The sequence below is a fragment of the Dipodomys ordii genome, unplaced genomic scaffold (genome assembly GCF_000151885.1).
Source record: "Dipodomys ordii isolate 6190 unplaced genomic scaffold, Dord_2.0 Scaffold1, whole genome shotgun sequence".
NCBI classification, from domain to species: Eukaryota; Metazoa; Chordata; class Mammalia; order Rodentia; family Heteromyidae; genus Dipodomys; species Dipodomys ordii.
The window spans coordinates 38,866,823-38,881,637 of NW_012267217.1; the positions used below are offsets into that span (position 1 = coordinate 38,866,823).

The window sequence follows — 14,815 nt, forward strand, 5'->3', positions numbered from 1 at the left end:
AGCACTCATCACCCAAACATCTCTTGAAGGTCCTGTCACCTCATAAGTACCATTATTTTGAGGACCAAATTTCACTATGAGTTTTGGAAGGGAAAACCATGTTCAAACCATAAAGGAATTGTGGCTTTCTCTTTGCCTGGACTATTCTTTCCAGAGAAAGCTGATCACCGTCTGACGTAAGGTTGACAGCAGAATAAATTTTTCAGGCTTGTTCTGCAGCCCCAGTAAAGTCTCCAAATGACCACATCCCAGGTTGACATTGTGACCCTGACCTCATGAGAAGTCTCTCTAAGATTCCCACCATCTAAGATTCCCACCAAAACTGTGGGAAAGATAATGAAGGTTTATTGTTTTATCTCACTAGCTTTTAGAGTAACTTGTTTTGTACTAACAGATAACAATATACTTAGTGTCATTTCCAGATGGTATGGGTAAACAGAACATGGATGGGTCCAAGAATCTCCCTGATGATTCCCATACACACTGATTATTGGCAATTTTCTTTCTTTTTCCCATTTGTCATTTGTGATCATGTAGGTTGAGGGCCCCCATGAATAAAAGAACCCTTCCATGCTGGTGGGATATTGGGCAAAGTATGATTTCCCTTGAGTAGCCTATCTCTTAGCTGCTATTGTCTTAAAGATGATCCCCAAAGATTTAAAGAATTCCTTTAGACTGAGGTCATGTGAGGAAGAGGAAAGAATTGTTGGACTGGTGTCCAAGTCTTGGGTTTTATTACCTATGACTGCTGTAATCATGAGCAAACACTCTACTATTTTAAGCCTCAGCTTCTTCCTATGGCAAAACAGAAACTGGCATTACATGGAACCCTCTCAGTGAAGACCCAGGTGCATGTCGATACCACAGAAGGTTAACTAGCAGCCTGCACAGAGAGAGGAATTCTGAGGTCAACTATATTTGGGACCGAGTTGAGTAAAGCAATTCCTTGTATAGGACTTTGTAAAGTCTCTCAACTGTTCATTCACATCATAGTTCTTTGACATGAAGATATGCACTGTTTGCCAAACTTTTTTTGACCACTGAATAGCTTTTCCCCCCTTCCAAAGCATCATGTGAATCTAAATCACTTTTGGAACATTCTTTGGAAAATGCTAAGCTGATGATTTGTACAGTTCCTTCCAGCTCTAACAGTGTGTGTTTCTAAATATGCCCTTCCCCAAGGAGACTCTCTCAGTGGAGGCAGGTCTGTAGCTAAATCCTGAACCAGGATCTCAGCCATTCATTAACTGATGACTGTTCTTCTTTTCATTCTCTAAACATCAGTTCTGAATCAAAGAATCTGCAATACATCCATCTCTGGGTGGAAAGAGTAGAAGAAGGTAGAAGGAGGCTCATGTGGTAATAATTTGCCTTGTTCCTTCTGTCCAGTGTTTATTAATAACCCATAAGAAATAATGTTGGCAGATGTTACCATTTCTATCAGTCAAATTTTGGATAAAACAAAGTATGGCTAGTTATGGGTTGGAAAGCAGTGGGCTTTCTTGTACTACAAACACTAGAAGGCTAAAAACTACACTTCCCAGATAACCTTTGTAGCTACAGGATTGGCAACAGATTACATTCTGCCAGTTAGGTGTGATTGCATGAGATGTGGAGAGCAGAAATGAGGCAGGAATGTCCACGTTTGTGGCTACTGATGGCTGGCCCTAAACTTACAAAGACTGAGCATGAGGATAGGCAGTCGCTGCAACACCCCTGTAATCCTGATTCTCCCCCCACAAATACCTGGGTGGTTTTGCTCTGCCCTGAACCCTGACCAGTGATTATAAGCGATTCCAATCTCCAGTCTCCAAGCACAGGACTAAATTGGATCTGTCACATGAACCACGGTGTAGAAATGGTTACAGAAAAGCTGGCTGTGGCAGCTGTGTTTGTTCCAGTCTTTTCAAAGAAGCAAGATCCTTTCTCTTACCTTGGTGAACCAGCAAGGGCTCCTGGGCCACATTAGGTGTTGTGTAGAAAGCTACAAAGAGAGAGCTAGATCCTCAGTACACATACTAAGGATGCTCCCTCCTTTCGTTTGATGAAAACCTCCTGTGATTCTCAGAAACACAAAGATTTTTCCAGCCTTATATTTAGCTAAAAAGGTGACATCGTCACCACTGTATGACTTCCCCTAGGGTCAGCCTGATCAACAATCCTATTTGATGCTTCTGGCTGGAGCTGGGATGATAGGCACATACCAGCACTTTCTGCTTTCTCTTCAGTTGAGATGATGTCTCACAAACTTTTTTTGCAAGGCCTGGCCTGGAATCATGGTCTTCCTGACCTCTGCTCGCTGAGTAGCTAAGATTACAGGTGTCTAGCCATATACAACTTTGATATAGCAAACTCAAGGCTCAGATCCAATTTTCCTGCACCCAATTAGGTCAGAGCTCTTCTATTACACCATACCACCTTTAGTCCCTCTTGTCCATGTTTTCAGGCTTCAAACACCAGCTGAAGTCTCCCCTCATAGTGATATTTGTCCTGTCCACAGCAGCCATGTTCCCTGCTGCCTCCTGGGGTGCCATGCATGATTGCCTAGCCTTTGCCATGTACTCTCTATGGGCTATTCTTTTTTCCTCCTCTAGGTTTAACATTCATGTAGGTAGATCCCCTTCATCTATTTCTGACTACCCAGAAAACACAGTTGGTATTTACAGAGACAGCCCATAAATGTTGATTCAAATTACAAATAGTAGAGACTTTAATTGTTCCCAGGTATCTAGTCTGCTATTCTTCTTTTGGTTTTTTCCTCTAAGAAAATGCAGGTTCTTTTCTAATCCACTTCAGATTTCATATACACACTATTCTTCTTTTAATCTTTTAAGCCCTTGCCAAACAACTCATAGAATAGCATTCTACAAGAAAATATCCGTGTATATATTTGTATTAATATTGACCTGGATTTACTTTACTTTGGAGAAATGTATATTAATTACTATAAAATTAGAGAGCATCCAAGAGAGATAGTGACAACCATGAGGTAGCTTTAAAGAGATAACAATAAGTTTATAACTTATTTAAGAATTAGTTACTAAGCCAGTGGCTCACTCCAGTAATCCTAGCTAATCAGGAGGTTGAGATCTAAGGATCACAGTTCAAAGCCAGCTCAGGCAGGAAACTGTAAGAATCTTTTTTTTTTGTCGTCGTGGGGACTGAACTCTGGGCCTGGGCACTGTCCCTCAGCTCTTCAGCTCAAGGCTAACGCTCTACCACTTGAGCCATAGCACCACTTCCGGCTTTTTTCTGCTTATGTGGTGCTGAGGAATCGAACCCAGGGCCTCATGCATGCAAGGCAAGCACTCTACCACTGAGCCACCTTCCCAGCCCGAAACTGTACTATCAGAAAACCAGAAGTAGTGCTGTGGCTCAAATGGTAAAGCACTTGCCTTGAGCTGAAGACCTCAGGGACAGTGCCCAGGCCCAGAGTTCAAGCCCCATGACAAAAAAAAAAAAAAAAAAAGTAGTACTTGCCTCTAATCCTAGCTACTCAGGAGGCTGAGATCTGAGTATTGTAGTTCAAAGCCAAGCCAGGCTGGAAATTCTGTAAGACTCTTATCTCCAACTGAGCCAAAAAAGTCAGACAGTGAAGCTGTGGCTCAAGTAATAGAGTGCTAGTCTTTAGCAAAAAAGCTCAGGGACAGCACCCAGACCTTGACCAAAGACTGGCACCCAGGACTGGCACCAAAAAAAAAAAAAAGATTATCATCAAGTGACTAACATCTAATTTTAAATATGTATGTATTAAGAACAGAATCTCAAAAGAGAATGAAGAAATAGACCTACAAAATATGTCTAGATCTTTGACAAAGATTCCAAAGCAACTCCACACAGGAAGGAAGGATAGCCTTTTCGATAAATCAATTTGTCTCTGATCCTTAAGTCATAAGGATCAGAGGCAAAAACTGAAGCTCAAGTTACATACACACACACATACACACACACACACACACACAGAGTCTTCTTTCTTTTTCTTTCTTTCTTTCTTTTTTTTTTTTTGGTCATGGGGTTTTAACTCTGGGCCTGTCCCTCAGCTCTTTAGCTCAGGCTAGCACTCTACCATTTGAGCCACAGTGCCACTCCAGTTTTCTAAGTGGTTTATTGGAGATAAGAGTCTCACGGACTTCCCTGCCCAAGCTAGTTTTGAACCGTGATCCTCAGATCTCAGCCTCCTGAGTAGCTAGGATTACAGGTGTGAGCCACCGGTGCCCAGCTTAAAGTCGTCTTTCTTAAAACACTTTCAGAGCAGGGCGCTGGTGGCTCATGCCTGTAATCCTAGCTACTCAGGAGGCTGAGATCTGAGGATCACGGTTCAAAGCCAGCCTGGGCAGGAAAGACTGTGAGACTCCTATCTCCAATAAACCATCAGAAAACCGGAAGTGGCGCTGTAGCTCAAGTGGTAGAGCACTCGCCTTGAGCTGAACAGCTGAGGGACAGCACCCAGGACCAGAGTTCAAGCCCCACGACCGACAAAAAAATAAAAAAATAAAAATAAAATAAAACACTTTCAGAGTGTTTATTAATTGTATAAAATAGTGGATTTCATTATGACATGGGTGTTGATGGTACTGGAGTTTGAATTCAAGGGCTCATTCTTGTTCAGCTGTCACTCTGCCACTTGAACAATACTTCCCCAGCCCATATTTTTGCTGGTTGCTTTGGAGATGGAGTCTCTCAGATTTTTTGGCTCCAGATCTCAGTCTCCTGAGTAGCTAGGATTACAGCAGTGAGCCATCAGTGCCCAACCTTTATAGGTTTTTTTTAAAGTGTACTAGTCCTGGGGTTTTAACTTGGGATCTGAGCACTATCCCTGAGCGTCTTTTGCTCAAGACTAGTGCTCTACCACTTGATCCACAGCCACTTTCAGCTTTTGTGTCATTTATTGGCACTAACAGTCTCATGGACTTTGCTGCCTAAGCTGGCTTTGAACGCTGATTCTTATATCTTAGCCTCTTGAGTAGCTAGCATTACAGCTATGAGCCAAGCAGTCTTTATGACTTTTTTTGCCTATATATATTTTATATATCACATGTACTTCTTGTTTTTTTGTTTTTGTTGCATAATGTCCTTTGATCATAGACACTTCTATTTACTCTCTTGTTCCTTGTCCCTTTATAATTCTTTTTTTGGGGTTTTTGGGGGGTTTTTTTTGCCGGTTGTGGGGCCTGAACTCTGGGCCTAGGCACTGTCCCTCAGCTCTTCAGTTCAAGGCCAGTGCTCTACAACTTGAGCCACAGTGCTACTTCCGGCTTTTTTTTTCCTTCTGTTTATGTGGTGCTGAGGAATCGAACCCAGGGCCTCATGCATGCAAGGCAAGCGCTCTATCACTGAGCCACCTTCCCAGCCCTCCTTTATAATTCTTATTAATAGAATTCTCATCATAAACTTTAAACTGAACATATAAATATCTAGATAAATATTTTATTTCCCAGTATCCTTGTAGCTAAGTACTGTTACGTGACTAAGTTTTGACTAACAAAATATGGATGGAAGTAATGTGGACAACTTCCAGTTCATTTCCTTATTCACTGACCCCCCCCCCTCTGGCCTGGGATTTGATTGTGCTTTAAGTATGGGGAGGATTATACTATGGGGATGATAGAGCAGTAAGACATACAGAACCAAGTACCCAGATAGCTTCATCGAAGAGAGCCACTCTGATCAGTCCATTCACCTCTGGTGAAAGAAATCTAAATGTTTAACTTGGGGTCACCTTGTTACAGCTGTTTATCCTGTACCTTAACCTAATACAACTATAATAGCTGCCAATGAAAATCAAGCCAGTTTATGCTTGTACTCCATCTTGTAAAGTATTAAGTATAATTTCAATGTGAGGGCTGGGAATGTGGCTTAGTAATAGAGTGTTTGCCTAGCATGCATGGAAGTCTTGAGTTCAATTCCTCAGTACCACATAAATAGAAAAGGCCAGAAGTGGTGCTATGGCTCAAGTGGTAGAGTGCTAGCCTTGAGCAAAAGAAACTCAGAGACAGTGCCCAGGCCCTGAGTTCAAGCCCCAGAATTGGCGCACGAGCGCACGCGTGTGCACACACACACACACACATTTCAGTGTGAAACACCACTGGACCAAGGAGAGAAAGCCCATTACATGTCTATTTGATGACTTCAATACATTATCCTGACACGTAGCATTTGCAAGGCATAAGGAAGGATGTTAACATTGAAATAACACTCTCTGGCCCTGACCTGGGTATGAAAATACTTCACAGGATTGTTGGGATGGAACCTGGGAGGTTAACTTACCTGGTAAGAGCATGGATGGGGTTTTTTCCAGGCCTATGCTTTCTTTATCTCCAGCCCCTTCTGCCCAAGAATCTAAGCCAGGCCCTGTAGCAGCAGGCCTCAGAGATCTCAAGTCCATGTGGAAAATCCATTCATGAACAAGTCTACCACATGATAGGAATGAGTCTGTAATTGAGAAGTGATTAATTCTATCATAGGAGACTGGGAAGGGCTTTCACACAGCAATCTCTATTTGCACTGACCTTTGAAAAGTAGAGAAGCAGAAGTGGGGTGAAGCACAGCCTGTTGAGGGACTTGCATGAATAAAGACAAAGAGGTGGGGACACAGAGGACATGTGAGAAAAGAGCAGTGGCCAGGTGTGAGTGGACTGGGTGACAGGGCTTCATGGTGGGAGGGAAGGGGGGAGGGCGGCGGGGGGGGGGCGGTGGAGTGGAGCCAGGACTGAAAGGCTAGAGCAGGTAAAGCCTTGTGTGCCAGGATAGAGCTGAAATGCTACCTTTTAGGTAACCAAAAATCACAGATGCTACAGGAGAGACATCGCGCAACCCCAGGTGCATGCCAGCATGAAGGAGCAGGTGAGAGAAGCGGCAGAAGACTCAGCTACTGCAGAATCACCCAGATAACAGCCAACGGGCACAAGGTCGCTGGCAGACAGAAGCAGTGTGAAAATAGAAGGTCCCCAGGCCCTCTGCCTGGAGGTGGGGCTGCCAACCAGCTCTGCAACCAGACTGGTTGCAACAAAACTGGTTACAATGACCGTTATTCTGTTTTTACTTTCAGTTAAGAAAAAAAAAAATTGAAGGGGGAGTGGTCCTTTGTGGCTCTTGTATTGTAGTTGAGAAACAATGGCTGTCCTGGCGTTTGCGCCTGTGCAGCAGCACCATGGCTGCATTTGTGAGAGCGCTCTCATTTCAAGTCACATTCTCATCAACACCAAAAAAAAAAAAGCCAGGATCCTGCCTCCTGGCTTGTCGGAAATGTAATATGGCTGGTTTCTGGCTTATGAGCTGTAAGGGAAATGGTTGAACTTCCGAATAGACAACTGTGGTAGATAAAGAGCTGTGAGGAAAAACCCTGAGAGTATTGGGAGTGAGGAGGCCAAGGGCGGGGGGCAGCAGGGCTGGAAAGTGTTTCTGTAAGCATCTCCACTCTCCCATCCCCACACAAGGACATTTCTCTTTCAGAACTCTTCTAACCCTTTTTCCCTTTCAACCACCCGACCACTCAATTCTTAGAGGGAAAATTAACATTCATTATGCAATTTATCTCTCTCCTTTTAATCCACAGTGTCTGTCTCCAAGGTCCCTATTCAATAATTAATGTTTGTTCTCATTTTTTTTTCCATTCTCTTGAACTGTAGGGTCAACAATTAACACTAATTATGGCTTTCCCCCTCCCCCTCTCCACTGTTGGGTCCCAGAATCCCAGATTGTGGGTTCTGCCTGAGTTCTGAATAAGCCTGTGGCTGTGTATGCACTCAGCGTTGAGAGGTAAACTGACCACGAGGTTGCACTCTGGTACATGTATGATGGGTAAGGAGACAATGAATTAAAAAGGAAGAAAGAAATGAAAGGAGTTGGAGCTAACAATGGGTAATGTCTCTCGCATGTACGCAGGTACTCATACACAATTCCATTTTGGGGGAAACTTCTTTCTCATTGGGTGCTGGTGGCTCACTCCTATAATCCTAGCTACTCAGGACGATGAGATCTGAGGATTGCAGTTCAAAACCAGCCTGGGCAGGAAAGTCTGTGAGACTCTATCTCCAATTAACCATTCAGAAAACTGGAAGTGGTGCTGTGGCTCAAGTGGCAGAGAGCTAGCCTTGAGCTGAAGAGCTGATGGACAGTGCCCAGGCCCAGAGTTAAAGCCCCACAACAAGAAAGAAAGAAAGAAAGAAAGAAAGAAAGAAAGAAAGAAAGAAAGAAAGAAAGAAAGAAAGAAAGAAAGAAAGGAAGAAAGGAAGAAAGGAAGGAAGGAAGGAAGGAAGGAAGGAAGGAAGGAAGGAAGGGCTGGGAAGGTGGCTCAGTGGTAGAGTGCTTGCCTTGCATGCATGAGGCCCTGGGTTCGATTCCTCAGCACCACATAAGCAGAAAAAGCCAGAAATGGCACTGTGGCTCAAGTTGTAGAGCACTTGCCTTGAGCTGAAGAGCTGAGGGACAGCGCCCAGGCCCAGAGTTCAGGCTGCACAACTGGCAAAAAAAAAAAAAAAAAGAAAGGAAGGAAGGAAGGAGAGAAAAAGAAACAATTCCTTTCTCCATTTAAGATCCACTTCACTAGTCTTCTTGCCATTCATTATCTCTCCCCTAAACTGTCTGTCTCAGATCTGTCACTCTCTTTTTTTCCACCATTAAAATGACATTGTTTTTATTCTGACTGACAAGGAACGCTATGAGACTAGTTCTCACCCCAGGTGACTCTAACAGATTGCAAAATAACTTCATCAGGAGCTGTGTGAAAGCCTGTCTCTCTTTTAGGCTAAAATCCCTACTCCCTGCCCTGGTCCAATCCACCCTTCATATGGGGATACAGCTGAAGACTGGGTGCCTCATGCTTGTCTGTCAGTCAGTGATTGAGCACACTGAGTCTCCCCCTTCCCCCCCCAACCCCCCAATGCCACCCCGCATCTGCTGTTCAAATCTGGGCTTCTAGCATGTGGCACACATTAACTGTTTCATGCTCTTGCTTTGTCAAATGTTCTGTCTCAGAATCAGCATCACAGGCCTGCATCACCATAAACATCTTGGATAAGAACAATGTTTTCCTTATGGTTGCTTTAATCCTAGACCAACCTTCTCTCCAGGATGGCATTTATAGATTCTCTGAACCATCCAATCCCTTGAGGGGCTTAAACCTCAAGGCATCCACTCTGTTTTGAGTTCTTAAGAAGGGAAAAATGGATTGTTTTCAAGCTTTCATACTCTTAGGTAAAATTCCTTATTATTTTTTTAGCCTATAAATCTTTCTGTCCATTCACATATCAGCCATGAAGAAGGGCCAAACAGTCAGCATCTTCTGAAAGGGAAGATTTCCCCTAAGTCACCATGACTTCTCCATATCATAGATTATTTCCTATCTAGACCTTCAGAGACACTCAATGTCGCCCCCAGATGTACTGAATGCACATCTTCAAAAGCCTGAGAGAGGCTGGGAATGTGGCTTGTCTAGCATTCATGAAGCCCTGGGTTGGATCCCTCACTACCACATACACAGAAAAATCCTGAAGTGGTGCTGTGGCTCAAGTGGTAGAGTGCTAGCCTTGAGCAAAAGAAACCTAAGGACAGCACCCAAGCCCTGAGTTCAGGCCCCAGGACTGGGGAAAAAAAAAAAAAGAAAGCCTGAGAGCTGTGGACTTCTCATGAGCTACTCCTGGGCAGCGTAGTATGATGTGATCTAAGTGTAAATATCATAGATGTCAACTCCAACCAAGGGCTTGAGCTTAGCTGGGTTACAAAGGACAGTTGAAGGAATGTTCAGTGGTGTCTGCAGATCACACATTGCACAATCCCCATGACCATGGGGTGGATATTGGCTCCCACAGGTGTGCACAACTCAGTCTGCACAACCACACACTGGGAAGCAGTCTGGAGAAAGCCCTGCAATGTGTACCTTAAGTGGAGGGCTAAGGCTAATTCTGCCTCTTTCAAGTTCTTTCTCCCCATGGAGAAAGATGCATATGAGCTAAAACTTTGTCTCTGTCCTCTACCCAAAAGTATGGCTGCCTCTGCTTCAAACAAAGGGGAAAGAATGATTACATAGAAACTCTCACGCCTAAAAATAGTCTTTGATTATCAGGGAAATGTGTGTGGTCTTCCTTGTTGCTTATTTGGGGGAGACAGCAATGAATCCTGTATGAGAAAGCTGCCATTGTAACAGGAAGTTACAGACGGAGGGCTGAGCCAGAGCCAAAGCTGGCTGGAGGGAACTATTTTTTGCTAGAGATTGCAAAAGTAAGGGAAAAGGCATAATCATAACCTTGCCAATCACAAACTCTGTAAGCAGAGAAATTCTGGGGATTCTGGCCCTTGCATGGACCCTGACCATCGTCCTCCAGCACATACTGTGACCTCAGTTTATTCATTCTCACACATCAGAATTGCATCAAAGCAGCTCTTAATAAAAGCTCCTTAGTGAAGAAGATGATAGTGATAGTGGTGGTAGTTATGGAAGTGATAAATAATTGCGGTGGTAGTGGTGATGTATCAAAATTGTGGTCTGAAGCCGGGCACCAGTGGCTCATACCGGTAAACTTAGTTACTAAGGAGACTGACCTATGAGGATCACAGTTCGAAGCCTGCTTGGGCAGGAAAATCTTTAACACTCTTATCTCCGATCAAGTCCCCCAAAAAGCCAGAAGTGGAGCTGTGCTCAAGATGGTAGAGTGCTAGCCCAGGGAAAAGACCTAGACCCTAATTTCAAGCCCCAGGACCACCACACACAAAAGTATATTATGGGACTGGGAAGGTGGCTCAGTGGTAGAGCGCTTGCCTTGCATGCATGAGGCCCTGGGTTCGATTCCTCAGCACCACATAAGCAAAAAAGAAAAAAGGCGGAAGTTGCACTGTGGCCAAGTGATAGAGCACTAGCCTTGAGCTGAAGAGCTGAGGGACAGCGCCCAGGCCCAGAGTTCAGGCCCCACGACCAGACCAAAAAAAAAAAAGTATATTATGGTGTGTATTCCTTGAGGCATCTGCAGTAGCTCTTGGGTTTTGTGAGAGGCGAGTACTGAGGTTTGAACTCAAGGCCTCGTGCTTGCTAGACAGGTGTTCTACCACTTGAGCCACACCTTCTCCCTCCATGTTTTATATTTCAAAATATAGGTTGATTTGCTCTCTTTCTTCTCTCTCTCCTTCTCACTTTCTCCCCCAACACAGTTTTTTTGGTTTGTTTGTGTTTTGTTTTGTTTTTGCTAGTCCTGGGGCTTGAACTAAAGGCCTGGGCACTGTCACTGAGCTTCTTTTGCTCAAGGCCAACACTCTACCACTTGAGCCACAGCACCACTTCTGGCTTTTTCTGTGTATATGGCACTGAGGAATCGAACGCAGGGCTTCCCACCTAGGCAAGCACTCTAGCCCAGAAAAAAGTTTTATAAATCACTATAATTTTTTTTATTTCTTGTTTTTTTTAATATTGTAAAAATACCATACAGAGGGGTTACAATTACATGGGCAAGATAGTGAGTACATTTCTTATCAAGCATTGTTGCCTCCTCCTTTGCTTCCCCATACCATCCTTTCCCCTCTCCACCCCTCCACCCACACCCCCCCTACCACAACCACCCCCACTCACACCACCCCCTACCCCGCCAAAGTTGTAAAGTTTGTTTATCGACATAACGTCTCGTACATCTCATTGTTGTAATGGGTCCACCTGTAACCCTATTTAAACAGTTTATTTTTTCCCTTCCCCTCCACAAATTATATCAACATCAAATACAGTGAAAACACGGCTTATACCCTGGGGGAGGGACATACAAAGCAACAAAGAAATCATCTTATAAATATGTTGAAAACAATCACAAGAAAGAAAAAAACATTTGAATCCTTATCTTGGGGTTCATTTCACCTAACATCAACTTGTCTGACAGTTTCTGTTTGTCTCAGACATATACTAGTTATTGCAAATAAGGGAAACCATGGGACCTATATTTCTTTGGGCCTGGCTTACTTCACTTAATATATTTTTTTCAAGGCTTTCCATTTCCTAACAAATGGGGCAATATCATTCTTTCTGATGGAGGCATAGAATTCCATTGTGTATATATACCACATTTTCTTGATCCATTCATCTTCTGAGGGGCATCTGGATTAGTTCCCTATCTTTTTTTATTATTATTGTGATTAAGTGATTACATAATTTCCCAAATTTCACAGTATTGTGGAATAGTGATGCTCAGTTAGTTAAAGTCACAAACACATTCTAACTTTCCTGGAGCAAATTGTCTATCACGGTCTATAACATTTATGAGTTCTATAAGCTTTTTGATACAGTTATTTCTTCCACATTGGGTAGGATGTACATTCCTTTTGTTTTGCATAGCTTCAGCTGTTCCCTCTTTCCCATTTGTTCCCCCCCTCCCATCACCGCCATTAAGTTGCTTAGTTCATTTTGGTCAATGTCCTGTGCAGCTATTGGGTCCCACTGTTGTATGTTTTTCCCTGATTCCCTCTAGTTCTGTGTTGTCTTCTTGGTTCCCCTCCGGTGTACTCATATATACCATACATGTGATCAGCAGCATGGGGTTAATTAGTAGTGATTCGATCAGATGAGTGAAAGTCCTTTGTTTCTTAAGTCCTGTTAATTTTGTCGTATCACCTAACATTTTGGATTTAACATCCACTTATCAGGGAGACCATGTACCGTTTGTCTCTTTGCTCTTGGCTTACCTCACTCAACATGATTTCTTCTAGCTCCATCCATTTCCCTGCAAATGTCATTATTTTGTCATTTCTAATGGCTGCATAATATTCCATTGTGTATAGATACCACAATTTTTGGATCCATTCATCTGTGGTGGGGCATCTGGGTTGTTTCCATATCCTGGCTATTGCGAACAGTGCTGCAATAAACATGGAGGTGCATGTGCCCTTGTATACTGGTTCCTGTTGTTCAGGGTAGATGCCTAGAAGTGGTATGACTGGGTCGTAAGGGAGGTCAACGTTTAGCTTTCTGAGGACCCTCCAGACTGCTTTCCAAAGTGGTTGTATAAGTGTACATTCCCACCAGCAGTGTAATAGGGTTCCTCTTTCTCCATATCCCCTCCAGCATTTGTCATTGGCTGACTTGTGGATGTGGGGCACTATAATCTTTTACTTATAGACACACTAGTAGTCTGAAGAACGTTTCCTTCAGTTTGCCCTGAGATGGGATAGACACTAGGGGGTTCACAAACCCAAGGATTCTTGAAATTCTCAAGTTGCTCTCCTCCCAAGGAGCCAGGACTTGCTGCTCACTCAGTTCACGATGACAGATGCTCTCATGCAACCCACTGCATTGTAAGTTGGGTTGGAGTCTAAAAGAGAGACAGAGAGTCCTCAACATGAAAGTTTAAAGCATTAGCTTTTTTTCTGTCAAAGTGATAAAAAAAGTTTTAACTTTCATTAGCCAGTGATCCATAATTACTGTTTTCTATTTCATCACCCTTCCAATACTGGTATTTTCTTCTCATCAAAAAACAACCCCAAAAAACATGAGTCTCCTTTTGTTTCTTTTGTGCTAGTCCTGGGGCTTGAACTCAGGGCCTGGGTGCTGTCCCTGGGCTTTTGTGCTCCATTTCTGGCCCTTTGGTGATAAACTGGAGATACATATTTCATGGACTTTCTTGCCTGGGCTGCCTTCAAACTGTGATCCTCAGATATCAGCCTTCTGAGCTAGGATTACAGATGTGAGCCACCAGCACCTGGCTCATGAGGCTTTTCTTAAAGACTTTTTTTCTCTTTTACTTTCTCTTGATTCTCTCACATACCTCCCCATGACTTGTTTTCCATAATTCTTCATTTGAAAATTAATGTAAACACCACAATCAGATTTGCTCAACAAACAGAATCAGTGAGTCTGTTTTACCAAGCATTTTTACCATTCAGCTAACTGGCCATGTTCTAGTATCCAATGGTAGATACACACAATATAGATGAGAGACAATGTGCACCTTAAAGTTGTCTACAGTTTACAGTGGAGAATGAGTTGAAGGCTATGAATAAGAACAGACTAACTCAGCCTGACTGTTGAGAAGACTTTTGGAAGGTGAGAACACATAAGCAGAGGTTCTAAGGATATTTGTAGGAACTGTCTAAGTAGAGAGGAAAAGATACCCCTGGGAAAAAGGACTATGTAAAGGTTACAGAACATTGTGGCATGAGAGAAGTGTAACCAAGTTGTCATGAATGGGAAGGGAAATGTGAAGCACACAGCTCATAAAGAAGGCAGAAGCCAGCTCCTGGGAACTACAGGCTGCAACTAAAGAAGTTAGCTCAATATCGCATTAACCCTGTGATGCATCTCTCTTTGTTTAAAAATTTTAAGTAGTTGTACAAAGAGGTTTCAATTCAACAAGTCAGGTGATGAGTACAGTGCATCTTGATCAATGTCACCCCTTCTATCATTTTCCCCCATCTTTCCAATCCCATCCATACCCTCAAGTTACATAGTTCAATCTTTATATAATGTACATTGAAAATAATTACTGCATTTGTTCATCCTTCCTCCCGCCATTGGTCTCCCGCCACCACCACCCTGCCCCAAGCTACATCTTGACTGGAAAGTTTCTTATGTAATTGATTTTTTTTTTTTGGTCGGTCATGGGATGGGGCTTGAACTCTGGGCCTGGGCACTGTCCCTCAGCTCTTCAGCTCAAGGCTAGCTCTGTGCCACTTGAGCCACAGCACCACTTCTGGTTTCTAGTGGTTTATTGGAGATAAGAGTCTCACGGACTTTTCTGCCCGGGCTGGCTTTGAACCAGGATCCTCAGATCTTAGCCTCCTGAGTAGCTAGGATTACAGGCATGAACCACCAGGGCCCTGCTTGTAATTGATACTTTGTTGATATACA

At 43.3% G+C, this 14,815-nt stretch overlaps 1 protein-coding gene across 1 annotated transcript in view; it reads left to right on the forward strand.

Annotated features, from left to right (window-relative positions):
• Window positions 1–14,815, forward strand: part of Kiaa2012 (KIAA2012 ortholog) — a 111,579-nt gene that overhangs the window by 42,248 nt on the left and 54,516 nt on the right. Inside the window, exon 12 of the mRNA XM_013015155.1 lies at window positions 9,221–9,306. Coding sequence (XP_012870609.1) covers window positions 9,221–9,306 — 86 coding nt within the window. The remainder of the gene's footprint in view (window positions 1–9,220; window positions 9,307–14,815) is intronic.